Source organism: Charadrius vociferus, unplaced genomic scaffold, assembly GCF_000708025.1.
Source record: "Charadrius vociferus isolate BGI_N301 unplaced genomic scaffold, ASM70802v2 scaffold455, whole genome shotgun sequence".
In the NCBI taxonomy this organism is placed as follows: Eukaryota; Metazoa; Chordata; class Aves; order Charadriiformes; family Charadriidae; genus Charadrius; species Charadrius vociferus.
In genome coordinates this window covers 1,455,619-1,477,884 of record NW_009648550.1, presented here as the reverse complement: position 1 = coordinate 1,477,884, position 22,266 = coordinate 1,455,619, and the positions used below count along the sequence as shown (strand labels likewise).

The window sequence follows — 22,266 nt, the reverse complement described above, 5'->3', positions numbered from 1 at the left end:
GGGGTGTAGGCCTCGGCCTGTGGCCCAGGGCCTTCCCCCTCAGGCAGGGCTGTAGCGGTTCCCCCCTCATCCCAGCCTGACCTGTCTTTTGCCTTGCAGGAGCTACGAGGCTCAGATACGGAACTACCAGGGGAGTGACCCGCTGGAGCCATGGGACAGGTCGGTGGCACCCCTGCCTCGGCTGTTAGTGTCGCTGCTGATGCGCGGCAGGGTCGTAACTTGCTTGAGTGTGTTTCAGGTATATGCAGTGGGTAGAAGAATGTCTTCCCCTTCAAGAAAAACAAAGCTGCTTGCCCAATCTCCTGGAGCAGCTTGTGAAGATGTTCCTAAGTGACAAGAGGTACCACCAAGATCCAAGATTTGTCAGCTACTGCATTAAGCTGGTAGGTATATGATTTTTTGGGAATTAAGCTATCCCAAAAAAAAAAGAAAGTTGTTCTACCGTTCTATAGTTCTGTGACCTCAAAGAGCTGTGGGAGGAAAAGGAGCCCTCAGGGATGGGGTGTGTAATTCAGATGTATTGCTCTCTCCAGGAGCTCTGAGCACTTTTCAGTCTTGCTGAAGGATAGCAGGTTTTTTTAAAGCTGTGTTATTTAGCTGTTTAGCTTGTGAGAGGTATCTTATCTACCGACTGGTTCTATCTTTAGGAAATAATGCCTTCTTACAATGGTAACTAAGAAATTGTTATTGGTTTTTTTTGCCTGCAGCTTCCTTGGATGTTTTTGAAAGTGCTTATGGCTTATGTATCTTTATCTCATGCAGGCGGAGTTCATCACTTCTCCTTGCCAGTATTTTGATTACCTGTATGGACAGGGAATTGGTGCAAAGGCATCTAACTTCTATGTTGCTTGGGCTCAGCAGCTTGTAAATGAAGGCAATGTGCAGCATGCAGGAACTGTCCTTCAAAAAGGGCTTCACAACCAAGCACAGCCACGAGAGTGCTTGCAACAACTGTATTGGTAATCTTGACACATCTTTTACTTGTTGAGTTATTCAGATAGCGTATGTTTATTGTTTTCTTTCTTGTGTGCATATGCCGTATGCTGTAGCAGAGGTAGACCAATGACTATTTTTGTGAAAGGTAGATATAAGCTTAACAACACGTCTTTGCTGCTCAATATTTGTTGAGTGTTTTGGAGGGTGCATTGAGAAAAAAACACTGTGTCTTCAGTGAAGTAGGGCCCAGAAAGAAAATTGCTTAATTGATTCATTTCCTGCTAGTCTCTGTTAAGTAGATCCAGACTATAAAGATGCATAGCCTGTCCTGCTTTAGGCTGTCTGCCTTGGGAATACTATGTGTGGGCTTCATTACTTGGAATCTCAAGCAAATTTGCCATGCTAATGACATCTTCGAATCAGGGACATCTGTACGCTTTCCAGAGTTTTTGCTGTAGCTGACCCTGTAAGCTGCCAGTTGAATGCATACTTCAGCTGCTGCTTGACTTGGACCCTTTTTTATTTTAGTTGGCGGCTGTAGCTGGAACTGCAGTGAGATTAGGTGTCAGCTTCCTGATCTGAGCTGGACTTTTTAGTCCACCTTGGGGATATATTGACAATAATACATATAGCCAGTTTCTTGTGCTTATCGCACAGTACTTAGTTGACAAGGGGCTGCCTGTTGGTAGTGCTAGGGTTGGTGCTTATCATGATGATACGTGTTCCCTCTGGTGATGATAAAACAAGAATCTGATTTCCATATACTGCTGCCTATTGCAGGCTATTTATATTTTTGAGAATGTGAAGCTAACAGGATATGTCCATGTACAGTAATAAGTGTCCTGTAACTAACCTGAGCTTTTTACTATTACATTTCATGGTATGATGACCACACAAGGAAATAAAAGGTTCCTGGAGGGTGGGGAGGAATGAGGGACAGATAACTTAATGATAATAACTGACATTTCTTGCAATTTAGCTGGCTGCAGAATTATGATCCTCGGAATCCTCCTTTGCAAGGTGAGGCTAAAGACACCTGCCTGTGAGATGTAGCTCAATTAGATGAATCTTTTACCTCGATCAGTGGGTTTTGTCACTGAAGAAAATAACTTTCCTGTAGAAACTAATTTCTTTTTTTTCCTGTTTTCCTGGCCATATTTAAGATTCTTAAGGGGAGTGTATTCAAAATGAGGCATTGGTTTTCCAATGCTTAAAGCTAATAGAAATTCATAAATGAGAAAATTATTTCTACTCATTAATGCAAGCCTGTATTATCTGTCCCAGGTGCTGCTGTTATAAAACCACTTCAAACCTCGCATGCTGCAAATCAAATGGCTCCTCGAAAAGGTGTTTCAAATCTTAATGACCCAGTGTACACTTGCAAAAATCAGGTAAATGACTATTAATAAATAACTTAGACATTGTGGAAAAAATGTGGAGCCTTCACATAAAATTTAGATCGATGAGCTTGACTGAATAAGAAAGATAAAATATGCTAACTATGTCTGATGTATCTCAAGGATGTTACTGCTGGTTTTATGCTGTAAGCATCGCATCTTCATAGAAATCTCTCAATTGGGAAGCAGTGGGGCCCAGCTTTTAGTTAATTGACAGATTTCCAGAATTACACACAAAGTGATCTGTCCATCTGGTTAGTATTCTTTGGAGAAATAATATTATCAATAGATTCTGTTCCAGTCATGCTTTTTGGAAATTGCCTACATTGAATTTTCATGAAATTCAAGGTACTTTAAACATTCTCTTTAAGAACAAGTGAAAAATAATGTCAGAGGAAGAGAAGTTTCCAGGCTGGTCCTCAGTGGGATGGTAGCTTCTTGTAGAAGTCAGTCTGTTGAACTGAGAAATGACTAGTCCATCTAGTCAAACTATCGCAGTTCATGAGCCTGTCTATAGCTTGCCATGTCAGTCTCTAACAAGTTCCAGCTGAGATTTTCTTCATACCTCGTGCAAATCTTGAGTTGACTTTACAGTCCAAATCCTGTTACCCTGTACTTGTCTTCCTTCACCCGCTTCCCCACGATAAAACAACAACAAAAGAAATCACACTGCTTGTAACTCATTTTAGCTATATATCAGAATGTAGCACTTCTGTTCTTCTGAAGTTTGGCAAAGCTAATTACAATTCTTCACAGGCTTTCTGGCTCAGTCAGATGAAAGGTGAACAAGGGTGAAATTAAAGACTGAAAGACTGCGGGTAGGAAACTGATGGAACCTTTCTTGACTTAGTCCTGATTCCTAAAGCACTTGTGACACTTTGAGTTTGGTATAGCCTGCAAATACTGAAAAACGTCTCAGATGATGGAGTAGAGGTTAAAACTTACTGTGTCTGCTGCCTGTTCCTTAATCTGGAGGTTGGTTACTTTGTCAAAGAAAGAAAATGGATGAGGCTACCCACTCTGTTTTTAACAAACCCAAGTGATCTATAGCTTACATTCCCGTGTTTTGAAATAGAAACTACCTGTTCAACTAGTTCTAGTGTCCTTCTGGACTGCCGTTTCCAGAACTATATCTGTCTCTCTTCATTCTCTGAGATCTTGTTCATCTTTCAAAAGCTCTCGGACATTCCAGCACACTGCTATATGGCTAATTCTACATGATGAACTTCCTCAGGCTCTGATGACTTGTGGAGCTCTCTTTTTTGATCTGTTCTTGCCATGTTTATGGTCTGCATTGTCATCTCTTCAATCGGAATTAAATATTGGGAGCTTCGTGGTTGCTGGTCTTGTCAAAATGGATGGTTAACTATAATATTGGGATATTATTTTTTTTTAATTTTTTGTTTCCACTGCCCTGCTTTAGGGTCCCGATTCTGCTGGTGCTCAGTCCTGTTCTTCTGGTGGAAGAGAGGAAGTGTAAGTGTTTGGGTTTTTTTTAAAGTCATGCTGTGGGAAAATTAACACTCTCCCAGAATAAATCCAATAAACTTGAATAGAGCTTTTTCTTATTTTTCCTCACAGAAAGTATGTTACGTACATCTCCAAATCTGAAGTTCTTCCTAAATCGTCATCTACTGTCATTGAATGTGAGCAGGTTGCAATGTATGATAAAAACCTGCTCATATGTGAAGGCTCTGAACTTTCATTTGAAGAGCTGAGAGCCAAGAGATACTTCAAGAAATATGAGCGCCTCAGAAGACAGCAAGAATGGGGTATTCTTCTCTTTCCATCTTGCTATTTCAGAAATGTTCTCATATTCTTGGGAAAACTAGTACTTAGCTGCATGCATTTCTTTTCAACCTCTCTATTGAAGCCTGAAAACTTTCTCAAAGCCCAGGTTAGCATCCCCGTACAGAAACAGGGTGGGATGAGCTTGGAAGCATCAGGTAACATGCCAAACAATTGACATTGATATTTACTGTTTAAGCTCATCCCGTGGGTTTGTCTTTTGAAACCTCGGTTGTCATAAAGAGTGGTGTCCCCTTCTGAGGAAACAGGAGGGAAGTGTGAGCAGCTCTTGGCTGTATTAATTACCCTGATGTGAGCTCTAGCTGTGGCTCTCTGCCACCTGTAATTCAAGATCGAGAGTGTCTTGGTTCATATCAGTGGGCCGTAATCAGAAAGAGCCCAGAGTATGCTTTAAACTGTCCTATGGGTACATACGATGCCATAATTTGCCCAAGTTAATTAAAGGCACACTGCAGCAAAGAGGGCAGCACTCTGCCTTCACTTGGCCTTGGCAAATGTAGCTGTGGGACGCCCCTTGTATAGTCAACGATGGCATGCTTGTAGCTGGGATGGTCTCAACGCAAAGTTTGTAATTAGAGGTAATACCTTTGTTTGCTGAATGATGATATTTTGGAGAAAAAGTAGTGGGCTTTCAAATAGATAAATTAGGTCTTAGAGAAGCAAAACCAGAACTGAGTGCAAATAAAGAGCAGCTGCTCAGAAGTGAGTTAGTTGTGTATCTGACCATTTATAGGAGGGGGGGAAAGTTGCTGGGCGATGTTTCCAGGAAAAAGAAGTAATTATCTCATTAGGTAAAGGAAGAAGTGGATAAGTTGTAGTCAGCGGAATGGGGAGGGATTCCATGGGAGGTAAGATGCTAATACATTTTTAAACCAAGTGTTTGAGTCTGGATTTTTTTTTTTTTTAATCCAATAGTTATGTATGATAATTCCTGTCAGGGGCAACTCTTCCCTTGGGGACAGCAGGCTCCATCCCCACCCAAATTTTACCAAAGGGTCATATTGGTAGAATCTTTCAAAGTTGGTTTCCTTTTATGCTGTGGATGGGTGCCACTAGCGTGCTTGCAGCAGCACAGAGCCTGGCACCACAAGCACAGGTGAGAAGTAGGCTAGCCTGTGAACTCTGCTAAAAAGCATTAGGGAAGACACTGGTTACCCAGCCAGTGCTGAGAGTGTTGTGTGGCCTTCCCTCAAGGGATCAGGAGTGAGAGGTTAGACACTGAGTCCTGTGGGAAGTACCTGCTTCTCTCAAACTTACACCGCTAGATCTGTGTGTCATCCTGCAGTTGCACAGCAACTCTCTCCCTCTCTCTAAATTTTAAATTCCAGCAGCTTGTAATGTCTGTGTTGGGCAACTCATTTGGACACTGATTAACTGTTTCACTTATTATCATTGTTTTATCCTTAGAAGAAGAAGAGAGAGACTCCATGAGGAAAAAAGAGTCAGCTGTCCTTGAACTGCAAGCCCTGCAGCAGAAGCTGGAACAGCTCACCCAGCTCACCAAAAGCTTGGAGGAAACTAGACTGGAACCAGCATCTACAATGCCAGCTGAACCAAATAAAACAGTGGTAAGTATGCACTATGATCAATAGGAGCAGTCTTCATTAACTTATCTCATAAAAATTTAACCATGCTTTAGATGGTAATCAGAATAGTTTGCTAACGAAATCTGGAAGTCAAGGCTGTAATACTTAATTAGTATAGATACCTGGCATAATTTTAAATGCTTGATGAAATTTATTTTAATTGTTAAACCCAAAAGTTTGGTTTTGCCGGTCTGCGGTTTAGTTTTAGTTGCATACGAAAGTTCTCTTATGCATGAAAAACTATTCTAGTTATGCAGAAATAAAAGGGAAAATGGCAATGGCTCTACTTGTGGGGGTGTTTTTGAACGTAAAAGAACATTTCTCATCTCTGAAGGTGCATCCACATGTGACACCCAGTGCAGCTGTACAGCAGAACTGGATGGCATCTAGTCAAAGTTCAGATCTGCAAAATGCCCAAGGTCTGGTGCCAGACCAGTCTCCATCGAGTACTGTGTCGTCCACTGCTCTTACGCTGCAGTCAGTGAAACCTGTTGACCAACAGATGACATCAACCTCCCTGTGGGAAGCAACATATAAGAAGAATGCAGTCAAAACTCAGCTAGAGCTTGGAGAATTCCAGAACAGTTTGTTACACCCTCCATTCAATAATGTTTCAGCTCAGGAACGGGCATATCCGGACTCGGCTCTTAATTGGAACGCTGGAGAACAGTATGTATAAACAGGCTAATTCTTGCTCTGCAAATTGTGCAATCTTCAGTATCTACATTTCAGCTGAGAATTAACTGGGAAAAAAAGGTCTCTTCTGGAAAAAAAAAAAATCTGAAGTAGCCTGTGGAAACCAATATTTAGGCATGGATCAAACTTAGAGTCCTCATTTCAGGTTTTAATTCCTTTAACCCTGTGTTTTAATGGTAATGACTAAGAGGAAATTCAGTGTGTAACTGAAGTAATTATTCAGCGTTGCTTTCCCTGGCATGCCTGAAATAAACAACAGGATGTGCTTAGTTTGTGCAGATCCCATACGTTACATCTTGGCCACAAAGGTATCCAGAGAAGAAAAAAAAGTGCTTGTATTTATCTTCTGCACTCTTGCTTGTGTGATTTAGCTAATACAGGAAACAAAATTGGGAGGCAGAGGGAGAAACCTAGGTTAGCAAAGTGAGCATAGCTGTGTAGGCTTGGCCAGTGGGGAGATGGAACCAGTTGTAATTCACTTACATTATGGAGTTACTTGGAGGCAAACTGTATCCAAGAAGAGTATGTAATGCCAGCTTTTTAACCCTTTTAAAGGACTCCGCTGCCTTTGAGGTTTTGTACCTATTGGCAACTGAACGAGAAACATTCTGGGGGGCAAGCTCAGTATTCCATTTGACTTAGTCTGTTTGACTAAGAAGAGACATTCATGGGGGGGGGGGGGAAGATAGGATCACTAGTCGCTGTTTGTGTGGGATGTTTCTTTTGTTCTAGACTGGGGAAGGCCTCCTTACTACTTAGACTCCAGTACTGCTAAGTCCCGAACTGAAGCTGGAATTTAAATAATAGCTTTTATTTCAAGCTAATGTTCTTAATGTCTCCTTTGAAGGCACCCTAACCAGAGAACGACTGGAGAAACTGCTTCTGTGGACATAAAAGAAGGTAATAAGCTGAGTTTTGGTAAAGACTGGTGCTATTGGTATGACTGTTACTGGCAGGGGATCAATAGCATGTGGCTACTAGTTCCAACCCTAGCTAAGCTTTTTGACTTTCCTAACTCCATCCCTGCAAGTTTGGGCAATGTCTCCATATCCTGTCTGTGGAGCCAGTCCTTGTTTCTACCTTCTGTGCAATTCCTTTTTGTTTGAGCTCAGCTGGGAGTTTGCTGTTTGTCCTTGCTAGCTTCCTGCCTCTTTGACTTTCTGTGTCAAAATGGATCGTTTCTGTGAATTGAAGATGGAGTCCTCGGAAGCCACCCAGGCTGTCCAAGGTCCCTCTTGCCCTTCAGGACAGTCTCCCTTGGGAACCTGCCAAGCAGATCTCTGAACAAGCCAAAATCTGCTCACCCAAAATTCTTTGTTGTCATTCTGCTACTCATCTTGTTTACTTCTCTTACTAACATTTTGCTAGCTCCTGAAATGTTAATAAACAATCCCAGGCTGCTTCAGAAACGATCTTACTGTTCTCGTTTCCAGCATCTAGAGTTGGAAATGCTTCCTTTGCTTCTGGAAATGCTTCTCAAGCTACCCCAAACACCTCGCTGGGAGGAGCAATGCAGGCAACACCATTCAAAGTGCAACCTTCACCTACAGTTCATACGAAGGAAGCATTGGGTAAGCACCTGGAGTAACATGCAAGTTTCACTGGAATTAATGGGATCTTGCCTGGTAATTTTAGTGGAGCCAAATCTATAAGGAGGCTATCTAGTGATGGGCACGTGCACCATTCAATCAAAGAGGAAAATAAAATTAGATTGGTACTCTTCTTTTGCAATTGTCTGAATGACCCAGAGCTTTTGACCGGAAATAGATGCTGTAATAACATCCCAGCAGCCACATCCTTTAAACTCCTGGATAAGTCACTGGTGGTACACCTGCCAGGCTTCTTTGGGCAGCATGTTCTCTGAGCGGCTCTTGTCAGTACTGTCAGAGACTCCTGTTTCTGAGATGATGACCTTCAATGGACTAATGTGGAAGAATGTTTGGAAGCTAGTAAGTCAGCTTATTATATGTTGAGCTTTCCTCCAAAGCTGAAACAAGGGTGACTTGTGCAAAAGATCTTTGATTTTTTTTTTTTTTTAAATGGATGTTGTCCATTCTAACATTGCTTTTTCAAAATCCCGAAAGGGAAATTGCTATTGTATTTCTAATGTCAGATGTGGAGTAATAATATCCTGGTACTGTTTTATCCCTTTTGTACTCTTCTGCCACGTTCTTCTGTTTTGATAGTAAATCTGTTAACCACTACCATGTAACAAACTGCTGCAGCTGAATATATATCTGTAAAAATAATTTTAAAAAGCTCATGATATTTGTTAGTCTTCCAAATATCTAAGAAGATAAAGGAGAATTTGCTCCTTCAGGAGAACTTGAAATCTCATCTTGGAGAAGGTAAAAAAAAAAACCAACACAAAACCATGGCGCCAACAAGTATGTGTTGGCCAAGTCAGATCTTCCTGTCTTTGTTCAGTTGTCTGGAGTGTTTAAATGCAATATGAAGGAATAATTGGTTATTGACATTTGACAAATAATAATTGGCATTTGATTTGACTACTACACAATGAAAGAACCTCTGAAAAAAACGTTTTTTCTTATACTGGGAGTGATATTCTTGTGGGTTTTATTTCTTTTTTAGGATTCCTCATGGATATGTTTCAAACACCCATCTTGCCTGAACTATCTCCTCTTGAAGAAAGCAAGGAGCAATTTGAAGTCTTTTGCAGAAAAAGTGGTAAGTACCACTTATTTTTTTCAGTCCATGATGTTTCACTCCTTTATTTTCTGTTTACCCCTCCCACCAGTCCTCATAATTTTGGGATAAGTAGGTGTTTGATTAGGTGTGCAGTGAAGAAGCTGCTTCTTTCCTGATAATGAATTTAATTTATGTCAGCTTCTAAATTGTGGCGTACAGTCTGAGAACAGCAGAAGCACTTTACCATTAGCAAGCCTATTAATGTGTGTATTAAACACGTTGCTTCTCTGTAGAGACTTCTCTGGTATTTAAACCGGAAATTTGAAAAGGGCACAGCTGGTACTTCATACGAGTGAAGCTATTTTCTAAAACATTTTGCAGGCTGGGTGTTAGTATCTGAAATGCCATCTTATCATAACAGTTAAAATTGTCTGAAAACTAGGCAGTAGCAGTGGCTTACAAGAGTGAGCGCAGAGATATTTCGCAACTGGTCAGATGCAGCCAAGAAGGCTTCTGTAATTCTGGCCAGTCTTGGTTTTGAGATTGAAAAATCTTCCCCATTTCCAAGAGCTCATAGGAGAGATGAGTTGCGTGGCAAATCTGAGGATGCTCCTGGTCTAGCTGGGTGTAGCCATGGCCATCAGTTGCCTGGTTGCGGGTGAAAATGTGACTGTTTATATAATCTTTGTTGGGTGAAGATAATATTGGTTATCTTTTCTTTTTAAGAGCCTGATGGAACTCTGAAAGCTAATGTTGCTGCCCCTGTCATGCCTGCCTTTGCTATCTTTGAAGATGAGAATGAAAAAGAGAACAGCGGGTAAGGTGAAAGAAGTAACGGCTGAGTTCAGTTTATTAAGAATTACATATAGGATTGATTCTATTGCATATAATTTTGTTGTGACTGTATTTGAAGTATCAGGGTTATTTACGGGCACAAGCTTGAACATGGGAAGTTCCATCTTAACATGAGGAGGAACTTCTTTCCTTTGAGGGTGGCAGAGCACTGGCACAGGCTGCCCAGAGAGGTTGTGGAGTCTCCCTCTCTGGAGACATTCAGAACCCGCCTGGACGCCGTCCTGTGCAACCTGTTGTAGGTGACCCTGCGCTAGCCGGGGGGTTGGACTAGGTGATCTCCAGAGGTCCCTTCCAACCCTGACCATTCTGTGATTCTGTGGGATAGGCTTGAATACAATCACTAGCAGCTGTGTGGAAGCAGCATGAGAAAGCTGTAGTTGCTTCTCTGTGGAATTGCACAACTTTCCTGTTTGGACAGTGTGCTTGAGATGCTTAATTTTCTGGATAACGGTGGATAGCTCGTTTCTCTGAGCTACTGCAACTTCTCTAAGTATCTGCAAATGGGATTCCATTAAAAAAAAATAATAAAAAAAAAATTAACAAGTCTTTCTTATGGTCAGTCTGCCTGGGAAAGTTTCTGGGGAAAAGCTATTCTAAACTACCTGTTTTGTCAGGATCCCGCAGCATAAAAACAAGCCAGAAGAGCCCAGAACTATGGGAGAACGTCCCTTGACTGACTGTACAGCGAGTACAGAAGTGAGTGTTTGGTCTTATTGCAAGAATTAGCCGTGAAAATGGGTTACGTAGCTACAGGGTTCAGAGACTGTTGTATTTACATTTGCTCTATCGCGATCCTGCAACATTCTTATGAATGATACCTAGCTGAACTCTAGATACCCTTTCCCGTTTCCTGCCAATGGGATGAACTTTTTCAGTTGTTAATTTTTGCAAAACTTCTAGAAGCTTAATTGTGGAGACTTCTATCCCTAGAACAAATCTGACTGCAGTTGGTGTACAGATTTGGCATCTGTTTACGGGAAGAAGGACAGGGAGGAGGAGACACTTAATGTTCTAATAACCACCTAACAGTTTTCATAGCCAAGGAGATGCATAAAACTTCAGGCTGCTTGGATATAAGTGATCACTAAGTAATGATGTAGGCTTTTTCAGCCTCTTATGGCAATATAATTTGTCTAGCATTTTGCTGTGATATTGATTATTGCCAACATTCGGGTCTGATACAAAACTATGTAAACCTGTGATTTAGGTTATATTGCCATTCTTGTATTTTTCTAACACTGTGAGTTGGCACAGGCAGACTCAACATTTTAAACTGACTGCAGAGGCTGCTGGTAGGCTACAGCGCGGCTCTGGCAGGATAGTTTTGATGGCTTAGTTTTAAATCTTTATATATTTTTCCTGTCTAGGAAGAAACAGGGACACCGGAATTCTTAAAGGATGATTATACAGTGTGGAATGTACCAAGTAATAATAAAACGTTAGCTCCCAGTCCAAACAACACAAGAGACTTTGCACGAGCTGCCCAGCTTGTATCAACACCGTTTAATTACCTGTCCGCACGTTCCCGACAAGCTTTGGAGGACAAAGGTAAAATAATGAATACTTCAGGTCGAGGGCATCTAATTCGATACTGCATAACTCCATTTCTGTGCCTTGGTCACCTCGCAGGCCTTGCTGAATACCACGTAGGTATGACTCCTACTGCTGCCACTTCTGAGTATGCATTCCTTGCAGAACAGCAGCTGGGAGCATGGGCTGGCTCAGCACATAAAATTTCCAAGAGTTTTTAATTGGGGGAATAAGAGAAGGTGGTGAGGGACAAGAGAGGCTTTGACTGTGCTGTAGAACTGCTGTTCTGAACTGTTCCAAGTGGTTGTAAATAGTCAAAAAATTGACTGAAGTCCCAGCACCACCTTCTTCTGGGGGCACGTTTATGCTTGTCTCCCCCTCTTTAGTCCTGGAATACACTCCCTAAAGAAATCAAGCTGTTGTCTTTCCTTATATATTTTAGAATAGGCCTGTTTGGTTCTAGCTCTTGTGATACCTTAGCAACTTTCTCAGCTGCAGTGTGACTTAACCTTCTTGTCTTGGTAAGAATGCTCTAAATGTGCTTGCCTTTGCGGAAAATAAACATTGTTGCTACTCCTTTTGTTCAGCCTGTGGAGATGGCTTGCTGCAAATGGATTTGGAGTTTTCTGAAGAACTGCACAAGCAGACAAAAACTAAGAAGCTAAGGTATGTCACGACTTGCTGAGATTTTTCAAGGCTCGAGAGTGCTACGCAAATCTGTACCAGAGCAGGCAGCTCTGCTGTGCTGCTCTTGATTCAAGTTTTCCAAGTAATCTAGAGCTGACATATTTGTGTCAGACTGACTCTGCTTAGCATACATCTCAGCACTTCGCGGAGTTAAATGAACCTGGGTATGGTGACAAAGCCCCTGAAAATGCTCCCATGATTTAAGTTTGCTGAGAATTCTAATTTAGAAGTTAACTGTCCAGACAGTTTTAATGGCCATGTATGTAAAACTACTGCTTTCTTTTCAATATTGGCTGAACTTGTTGGCTGATGGACTTGAAAGTTATTAGGCTACGGGTAGCACAATATAACCAGATCTTATTTTCTTAGGAAGTCTCCATTTTATTCATCTTAATGTTGGTTATGGCCAAAGTAACAAGCACGGACGTTTGACACATTTTTGCTTACTGAAGGCACAAAAATACCATGGCAGTACTGTCAATTAATAAATTTTGTTTTAAATATGTAGCCCTGCTCTTGAACACGTTGCAGAACAAGGAGAGCTCCAAGGAAATGTCTTGAAACAAAGAAATGGAATTCAAGGAATTGTTGCAGCTCCTTCTCAAAGATTACATGACCAGACTGCCATGAGCAGAACTGAATATTCCTCATCTGTTGAGGTGGACAGAATTTCCCATGAAAAGGTGTCTGGAGCTGGGCAGGACAGGACAACCCGGAGCGTTAGAGCTGCAGGTAGAGAGCATTGCCTACAGTTTTCTTCTGTCAAGTCCAAGACTGGGGCGGATTCATGTTCTTGCAGCAGTGCTTTGTTCCAACATGAAGGTGGTCGCTGCAGTGAACAAACTGTCTTGCAGCTCCTGCAAGGAGATCGCTGCATAGGTAGAAGTAATGTGAAGAAGGACAAGTGTGGGTCATACCTGTATTATATGATGCCAAAGATATCATGAAGGACAGGAGTACATAAGGGTTCTTTGCTAGTTGAGGCTCAAATACTATACTTCAGAAACATCCGTTTTCAACTTGCGATTTAAAAAAAAATTATGGGCAACTTTAATGGAAGGCATAGGTATAAAAGCTGGATTGTCAAAATTAAGGAATACTTAACTCTTTCATTTGTGTGTTGTGTTTTCTTGGTTTGTTTTTGTTTTTTTTTTTTTTAAATCAGTGATACCCATTCAAGTATAAGCTTGTGTTACCCCTTTGAAATTACAGTTCTCTTATAGCTTAAAAATGTTTTTCTTTTTTTCCATGAAGTGCTTGTTGAGAATCCTTGGGATAAAGAATTGATTTGCAAATTCTTATCAGAGCTTCCTAAACCACTCCACACCTACGCCAACTACTTTGAATGGAAATCTATTCTTCCATCCATCAGACTGAAGGCTCAACTCCCACTGGGTAAGAGCTACTTTAAAGCATTTCTCAAAGTTTTTCTGGGAACCTCTGAGGTATTTTTTTAACTTGTTTTTCTAGGGCTTATATCCAGGTAGCTTCCAGATTATCTAAACCTCAGATTTGAAATGAGACAGGTGTTTCTGTTTGCCTTTTGTAGCGTAAGCATTTTTGATTAGGCATTCTGAGTAAGGCATTTTCCCAGTTTTCCTTTCCCTGTAATCTGTGACACAACTTTCAGACTTTGTATAGAGCAGCAGACCTGTGTCAACAAAATCTGTATGACAGTAATTGCAACACACTTGTATGACTTAAACATTAGTGTTTACTTTTTAAGGAATGCACTTTGGAATTTGATTACTTCCAGGGAGTCAGGCTAAAATAGAAACACTAATTTTTTTTATTTTTTTTTTTTGTATGTGGCACTTTGCAGCACTCTTGTTCTCAAGAGTGAGTACAGGCTCTCTTCTATGGAAAAGCTGGCTGACAAGAAGAGACTTGTAGAGAAAGACTAGCACTGGGGTTAAAGCAATAACTTATGTAGGCTGGTGCTTTTTCTTTTTTCTATTTTATTTTTCTAAGTAGTGATGTCTCCTGAAGTTTGCAAGCAGGACTTAATGTTGTTAATCTCTTAAAGGTTCCAGCTCATTCCACGTGGACTGCTTGGTTGGAGAGGGAGCTTTTGCTCAAGTTTATCAGGCTTCCATTCTGGATGCAAGTAACCCCAGAAACAACCAGAAAGTAATATTCAAGGTAAATAGCGTTGATTCAGAATAGCTCAGCTGGAAAATTCGTGAGTCTTATAATGATGACACCTACCCTAGGTGGATTCTGCTGAGCTTTCTTATTTATAAATAATGAAGTAAAGCATATTGGTCTATCCTGAAAGCCTTGTTCAGATTGAGTGCTGTGATGTGTGATTCATTCTACATGGGAAGTTATTTGTCCTCTTGGCTCAACTTGCCTCTTCATCTTTTCATTATGAAGCAGTCACAAGTATCCTAAGGAGTAAGAATTAGAGCCAGACTATCTATCTCAGCTGAACAAAGGCAGCTACCTGTGCAAGTGCTCTTAGTCCACAGCGAAGGAAAATGGATGTGGATTGATGATAAAATTGCTCTTGCTACTAGATCACACTGAGAGGGCCTCTCTTTGTTCCAGATACATGTTCACTAGCTTGCATTTTTGCACTTTGTGCAGCCAGCCTGTTTGGTGGCAGCTGGCGGTTACATAGACTTTGCTGGATGATACCTCTCTGGAACAGTTTTATTAATAAACACACTTCTCTTGATGATGATTGCGAATTGGGCAGCTGCCTTTCAGCTCTGCCCTGTTTTCTTCCAGGCTGCTTCAGTACAGGAACGAGCAACAGATGATAGCATGTGTTTACATCAGAACCACTGCCAAGAGGAAAGTCTGTGCAACTGCGGGGTCAGCTTAGTCCAGGAGGGTTATACCAGGTCATGCAGCTCTGCATCTGCTGCTGGCTGAGAGGGCACGTGTACAGTTACTACAGTCTGGCTGGAACATGGTTACGTGATTGAGTTGATACGCACACCCCCTTAGCTTCTCCACATCAGATCTATTTTTGTGGATCTCCTCTGCAACATTTAATCTTTCAGAAAAAAAAAAACAAAACACTTTTTCATGTTAACACCTTAACTGAGAGCTTTCTAGCATGTAAAGGTGACTTAAGTTGTTTTAGCATCAGGTATTCAACGTAGCAGGGGAAATAGTAGGGAACGGAATTGGAAGGGTTTTCCTGTTTTGATTTCAAAAGCCTTTTCTCTTACACGAAATGTCTGTTGCCAGCAGAAACATCAACATTGCAGAAAGACTGACATTTTAAGTAACACAGGAGAGTGTATAAGCCAGAATGGAATTGTGGTGTGTAATTGAAGTCTTGGTTCAAGAGGATTAATCATTGACTGTATCGACCTGAAGTTAATTACTGTAGATATAAATATTTCATTTGGTCAAGAGGAAAAGTGCCTAGTCGGCTGTTAAAAAAAACAAACAAAAAAAACCCAACCTGAGAAGAACTACTGCTGTAATGCTAATAGATTTTCCTAGCAAATCAACTTTTTTGTTACAGGTCCAGAAGCCTGCCAACCCTTGGGAGTTCTATATAGCAACACAACTGGTAGAAAGGCTCAATCCAAGTACACGCCATCTCTACATCCACTTTTATTCTGCTCATTTCTTTCAAAATGGAAGCATTTTGGTTGGTGAGCTCTACAACTATGGAACACTGCTGGTAAGTGTGATCAGCTTGTGCTCTGGAACATCTGTATTCTTTTTGGAGTGCTATTGTATTACAATATTCAGATGTCCCCTCTATTGTCCACTTGATGGACCTTCATTGTGAACATGCTCTGTGTTTATCAACATGGACCTGTAATCCATATAAAGTTATTTCTGTGTAGCTGAAGACTCTTCCCTATCGTTTTCTTTACAGAATGCCATAAATATTTACAAAAAGCTTCCTGAGAAGGTGATGCCTCAAGCACTTGTAATCTACTTTGCTGTAAAAATTCTTTATATGGTAGAAGAGCTCCACAGCTGCAAAATCATTCATGGTGACATCAAGCCTGACAATTTCATACTTGGAGAAAGGCAAGTATTTCCCTCTGCTACCTGAGATGCCAGCATATCATAATGTCATAGCCTTGATACTTACGTGATCACTGCATGTTGTCATGACTGAAGGTTTCTGGACAACGATACGTGTGACATAGATGGTCTCTCTCATGGCTTGACGCTCATTGACTTGGGACAGAGTATAGACATGAAACTATTTCCCGAAGGAACTGCATTTACTGCAAAGTGTGAAACATCTGGATTTCAGTGTATTGAAATGCTGACGCAGAAACCATGGAACTACCAGGTATGAGGTTGCATAGACAACCTGAACGTTTGGAGCTTACTGCATGCATCTGTTGTGAATAAATGGAGTATAAAAATATTGGGCTTTTGCACTTAGAATTGTAACTTCAGCTTGTTGCTTTAGAAAACAAGCCTGAACCCTCTTCTTACAGAGCTTGCCCTGTTGGCTCCACAGAGTGTGTTTCAGCTAATTTTTGGTGGTCTTGATACATTTTTAATATGAAACTTGTTTATACTTTGTTTAGACGGACTACTTTGGCATTGCAGCAACAATCTACTGCATGCTCTTTGGTACCTACATGCGAGTGAAGAATGAAAACGGTATTTGGAAGCCTGAGGGAACCTTCAGAAGGTTGGTGTCAAATTTTTTCAAAACCTTCCTTTGTATAGGAAGATGCGTCATTAGTACCAGGTTTCTCTGAGGTTAGTTTCTGGCATAGCTTTTAGTGTTACTTGCACTTAATTCTTGATAACCCTATAAACTGTGGGTTCAGCGCATGGGAACTGCTTCATAAAATTCACTGACTTAAGGAGGGGAAGTGTTTCAGCAGTGGACGTGGCGAATTGCACGGTGTCCTCGGCTGCTTGCTGCCTGGAAGGAGGAAGCAACAACTAACGAGGAAAAATCCCACTGGTTCATTAAGCAGCGTGCTACAACGGAAGCTGCGTTACATTACAGTGATGGCTGCAGTTGCTCCAGCCTGTAACTGGGAAGGGAGTGGAGTAAATACAGGAAACAGTATTTTTCAACAGCTTAAACTTAGAAATTTTTTGATGCGTTTTTGTTCCTTTGCAGGCTTGCCAATGCTGATGTGTGGAAAGAGTTCTTTGAGAGCATGCTAAACATCCCCAATTGCCACAGCCTGCCTTCTCTAGGAGTTTTGCGCAAAAGCCTGAAAGACTTATTTTGCAAGTCATATGCAAAGGAAATAAAGTTCCTTCGGAACAGACTTGTTGTGTTGCTCATAGAACACAAACGATCACGCAAATAAGCACTTAGTTTGCACAGTTACTGAGGACTGACATTTTATTGATGTGAAATCTTTTTGTAATAACTTGTTTTAAAAATAAATGTTCGTAGGATTAACTTCAGGAATGATAACTTGCATCTTCCTATGCTTTTGTGGGGAAAAAAAATTACACTAATGACGTGTTAATTTAACTTGTCCAGTTTGGGAGGTGTGGGCATGCTGGAAACTGTAGACAGTTGTCATAATATTGTATATTTATAAGCTGGGGGGGGGAGCTGGTGAAAAGTATTGTACAGATTAAGTAACGGCTTTCAACCTCCCCTGGGATTTTTGAGAAAGACCATCAAATCATTGATGTGGAAGGGGCGTTGGGAAGTCGGCTCCTCTGACCTGAAATCAAGGTCAGTGCTGAGTTCAGACCAGCTACGCTGGCAACCCTTAGTTCTCGTACGGAGGCCAGGAAGCATATGGGAGATAAAGGCAGTCCAGCCAGGTGACAGGCAGGCTGGTCTTGGAAATGAAAAGTGTATGTGAGGTCTTGAGGATGATGAAGAATGGAGAGGAGGCCTTTGCGGGGGAGCGAGTTGTTGGAAATGGGAATGTAATTCCAGACTGAGACCCTGCCATCGTGGAAGACTTTGGCAGCTCTTCTAAGAGGAGTGAAGAGAGCACCTGGAAGTGAAATAGCGTGTATGTAACACAGGCTATGAGAATGAGAACTCTTGTAGCTTTCTACGCCTGATCAGGAGAAAACCCATGGTCAGTAGGTGGAAGGAGGACAGGTTTTCTGGAAGTGTGTCTTCTCCCAAAAGAACCACTGCAGATAATCAATGAGAAGGAAATGCTGTTTTGAGTCAGTGACAAGACAAAGGTGCAGATGAGCAGCAGCGCTCCAAGTGCTGGTATTGCAATTCTTTGAGATTTGAGGCTCTTACATTCACAGCCCTCCTGCTCTACCCTTTCTCTCGGGAGCTTCTAGGTTGAAAGAGAGAGAGGTTTGCAGATTAGACAGGACTGAAATCATACTTGCCACTTTTGTTAAATTCACTTCTGACTGGCCACAACACAATTAGAGACAAAGAAAACCAAGAAGCAAATGTCTCTCCTTACTGGAATTGAAAGTGTTATTTTCTGTTCATTATGAGTTTTTGTTTTCCTTTACTGTGGGCAGAATATTGGGAAAATGTCAAGGAAAGCATTCCTTTAAAAGTGCCCCCATTCCTTTTTATTTGTTTTTATGTTTCTTAACTGCAGTGGCCATACACCAACGCACTGAATTGTTGCTGCCTACACAAGTCGCTCACTTGAGTTTGCATGAGGTTGGTTTGACTTTTATAGCTATTTTGTCAAATGTTAAATGTCGAAATAACTTGAATTACCTGAATTACACGAAATCCAAAGAAATCTATCAGGCACCTTGAACACAGCAGCTCCACAGCGGCATCCACGCTGGTCTGTCTTCCCTGGTTTGGGAGCAAAGGCTGCGCTCTTGGGTGAGAATGGACATTGCTTCTTTGGAGCAGTATCTCTGCATTGGCTCCCACCAAACAAACATCTCGGGTGGAGTTTTTCCTCTGCTTGACTTGTTTCAAAGCAAAACTTGTTTCCTGTGTTCGTTCTTGCAGCAAAACATTTAAAAGGATGCTGGGAACAGCTGGACGTGGCTGATAGGTACTGCGAAAGGTGGACGGTACCTCTTGAGCTCCCCTTGCCATGGAGCGACTTTTCTTTTTGTTTCTCCGCATCCTTCAACACTGCTAAGCTGAGACTTGCTGCTAAAACTACTCTGCATGACCTTTCTCCGGAGCCACAACTGCGATTGCTTTGGAGAGCTTCCTAGCTGGACCTGACCTGCCTTCCCCCTCCTCTTCTGTGATTCCTACATGGTGGCAAAATCTCCCCGGCTGCTCCATCCCAGGGTGAGCTGCACCAGCCATGGGAAAGTTGTACTGTAGCTTATTCACTGCCTTTGCGTGAGCCTCTGTGGCTGCTGATGGATCATGGGGAGTAAATATATACAGGGCTTTGCTCCTCGCAGGCTGGTGGTGCTCTGCATCGATCCCTTACAAACGGTGAATAACGGATGGCCGGCAGCACAGCGTGTTGCTGAGAAGCCAGGATTGCGGGATGATCCCAGCACTGAGATGCTTCTCTCGATGAGGACCTTATTCCTGTCTGTGGATAAAATGGGGAGCCGTAACCAGGAGTTATGGGACCTGGAGTGATATGTAAGGAAGATAACGTATGGGGGAGAGGAGAGCCAGCAGTGCTGCACAGGGAAATTAGTGCTTGATTGTGTGCACAGCACGCAAAGATACGGCATTTGGACTTGGTCAGCCTGGCTTTGCTGCCTGCGACTCCTCCCTGCTCAAGCTGCATATGAGCGATGTGTGGACTTAATCTGTGCAGAAGCTGGGGAGTGCTCTTGCAGTGGGGCTTGCACGGCACATTTTGGGGGGCTCCGGAGGAGTTCACTGTACCACTGCAGCCTTGGGGATGCAGTTATTCTGCATCCCGGTGCCCTGCTTTATAATCCTGCAAAGAGGATAGAAAAAAGGATGTTTTATAAGCAGAGGCTATTTTAAAGCTTTTGAATAGATGGGAGCAGCTCTGTATTGTAGAATGGTTTAGGTTGGAAAGGACCTTGAAGATCATCTAGTCCCAACCCCCTTGCCATGGGCAGGGACACCTCCCACTAGACCAGGTTGCCCAAGGCCACGTCCAGCCTGGCCTTGAACACCGCCAGGGATGGGGCCTCAACAACCTCTCTGAGCAACCTGTGCCAGAGCCGTACCACCCTCACAGTGAAAAACTTCTTCCTAATGTTTAATCTAAACCTGCCCTCTTCCAGTTTGAAGCCATTCCCCCTCATCCTGTCACTACATGCCCTAGTAAAAAGTCCATCCCCAGCTCTCCTGTAGCCCTTTAGGTACTGGAAGGCCGCAATAAGATCTCCCTGGAGCCTTCTCTTCTCCAGGCTGAACAGCCCCATGTATACTACAAGCAAAAATGACACTAAAAAATTTGTTAATAATTCAGAGCCTCACACCCTAAAAAATGGGGCTCCAACTTTCCTCTTGTCCTCTTGACACCGATGTCCCACCAGCTCTTTCTGAAAGGCGCTGTGGTCCCCTCACAGAGCCCTGGGGAAGGCAAGGGCATTAAATTTATTTGTGCATCTATCCACAGGAGGGAGACAAACAACAGACTTTCATAAATCTTGTATTTCATAAATATTTTTCTCTACTTAAATCATTCAACTTGAAAACCATCCAGTGGCTGGGTAGGGGTGCTAAGCCCAGGCCAGCCGATCGAGCCCTGGGCGCTGGGGAAGGGCAGGGATGCTGGGCTCGCCGCGAGCAGGGATGGGTGGGTTGGGTTTCGTAGGGTTTGCTGCTCTGGCCTGGGGACTGCGGAGAGGAAGGCAGCCGTGCCGCGAACTGGAATCGCAGGCTGCTCTGAGTGCAGAGGTACTGGAAACACTTGTCCTGTTGTTTTCATAAATCCAATTGCAGGGTAGAAAAGCCTGTATTGGCGGGAAGGGCATTGACACCCAGAAAATGTGTCATGTGGAGTAATTCACTGCTATGCTGTTCATTTGTGCCTCCTGCGTCTCGCATCGTGCTCTTGCTCTTCTCCCCGCTGCCCGCAGCAAACCTGCCCCAGACCGATGCCTCCCCGTAGGACGTGGTGCTGTGTGCCCGGGCTCCGCAGCTGCCTGTCCACCTGCCTGCAGTTTCGGGAGACCCGACAGCCCCTTCCTCGCTTCGGGAAAACCATTTCCACGTCAAGCAGCGACGCGGGATGTTTCCTTCCAGCAGCAGCGAGCATCTCCCTGCAGCTGGGGCTCCTCTGCCGGCCTTTATGGCAAATAACTCTCAGATTACCCTATAATTCAGCCTGCTTTGCCTCTTGTTAGACTTTCTGTGGCAGATGGAAAAGCCTTCGGGTTTGATGAGAAGCAGCTGGTTAGCAAGTCAGCTGTAGCAAGTTGCACCGTGAGGCAGATCAGCTGGAGAAACCTCCTTGTAGCTGGTGGAAATATAAACATTCAGTACTGGGGTTGCCTTTTTTTCCTCCTTCGTTTAATTTTCTTACGAGCTGAGCTGGAGCCAGCTGTTCTCTGTCCAGGCAAAAATCTCTGCCAGGCTCAAGTTTTTAAATATATAGTAAATATATATATATATGTTTATTTAGTTCCCCATTTCATAACACAGCATCGTACATACATGACACTGCATTATGAGCCTGATGGAGTTTTTACCTGCATTGTTGCCCCTGATTAATGTTAATTTCTGCCTGCCCCACCTTGGGGTAGTGATTTCTTTTTTTTTTTTTTTCAGCTGTGGTACAGGTGTGTCCCCGCCAGCTGTGCAGGAGCCTCTATACAGCTTAAATGTCAGCCCCCCTGCAAGTGGAGAAGGAGCTCGCGTGGGTGTAGAAGTTTCACATCGTTATATATGGTAGATAGGTGTTAGCTATAACTCGCCATGCATCCCTCCTCGCTCGGCAAGCATCCCGTCTGCCTGCAAGCACTGCTCCTGCTCAACAGCTAAGAGCATCCGAGGGAAGCCGGGCATGGGTGTGAGTTCCAAGGATGCCTGCAAGGATGCGTCAAGTGGGATTTTTGCTTGCAATCACCTTGATTTTATCATTCTGGGCTCTCAGTTTTGCTACAAATGATTATACAGGAGCAGAGGTCTGAGACGGGGTAGCTGGTGGGGATGGCTGAAGGGGTGCTGCCTGCCCATGCTGGTGCGGGGTCAGGTTCAGATTGCCCATGCCCTGTTATTTCCCATTAAATAGCCTTAAAAAGAAGCCCCCGGGCCGGGCATCTGCTCCTGCCACCCCCTTGCCCGAGCATCCCATGGGGAA

General features: G+C 42.8%; 1 protein-coding gene across 1 annotated transcript in view; it reads left to right on the top strand.

Annotated features, from left to right (window-relative positions):
- The window catches only part of BUB1 (BUB1 mitotic checkpoint serine/threonine kinase), a 17,668-nt gene extending 256 nt beyond the window's left edge, over window positions 1-17,412 (top strand). Inside the window, exons 2-25 of the mRNA XM_009886062.1 lie at window positions 100-159; window positions 239-383; window positions 763-959; window positions 1,916-1,956; window positions 2,221-2,327; window positions 3,757-3,809; window positions 3,915-4,105; window positions 5,550-5,710; window positions 6,063-6,397; window positions 7,272-7,324; window positions 7,858-7,995; window positions 9,017-9,112; window positions 9,800-9,890; window positions 10,543-10,624; window positions 11,296-11,476; window positions 12,046-12,124; window positions 12,654-12,877; window positions 13,400-13,540; window positions 14,172-14,287; window positions 15,630-15,791; window positions 15,993-16,150; window positions 16,244-16,421; window positions 16,666-16,772; window positions 17,217-17,412. Coding sequence (XP_009884364.1) covers window positions 100-159; window positions 239-383; window positions 763-959; window positions 1,916-1,956; window positions 2,221-2,327; window positions 3,757-3,809; window positions 3,915-4,105; window positions 5,550-5,710; window positions 6,063-6,397; window positions 7,272-7,324; window positions 7,858-7,995; window positions 9,017-9,112; window positions 9,800-9,890; window positions 10,543-10,624; window positions 11,296-11,476; window positions 12,046-12,124; window positions 12,654-12,877; window positions 13,400-13,540; window positions 14,172-14,287; window positions 15,630-15,791; window positions 15,993-16,150; window positions 16,244-16,421; window positions 16,666-16,772; window positions 17,217-17,412 — 3,292 coding nt within the window. The remainder of the gene's footprint in view (window positions 1-99; window positions 160-238; window positions 384-762; window positions 960-1,915; window positions 1,957-2,220; window positions 2,328-3,756; window positions 3,810-3,914; window positions 4,106-5,549; window positions 5,711-6,062; window positions 6,398-7,271; window positions 7,325-7,857; window positions 7,996-9,016; window positions 9,113-9,799; window positions 9,891-10,542; window positions 10,625-11,295; window positions 11,477-12,045; window positions 12,125-12,653; window positions 12,878-13,399; window positions 13,541-14,171; window positions 14,288-15,629; window positions 15,792-15,992; window positions 16,151-16,243; window positions 16,422-16,665; window positions 16,773-17,216) is intronic.
- The last annotated feature ends 4,854 nt before the right edge of the window (window positions 17,413-22,266 follow it).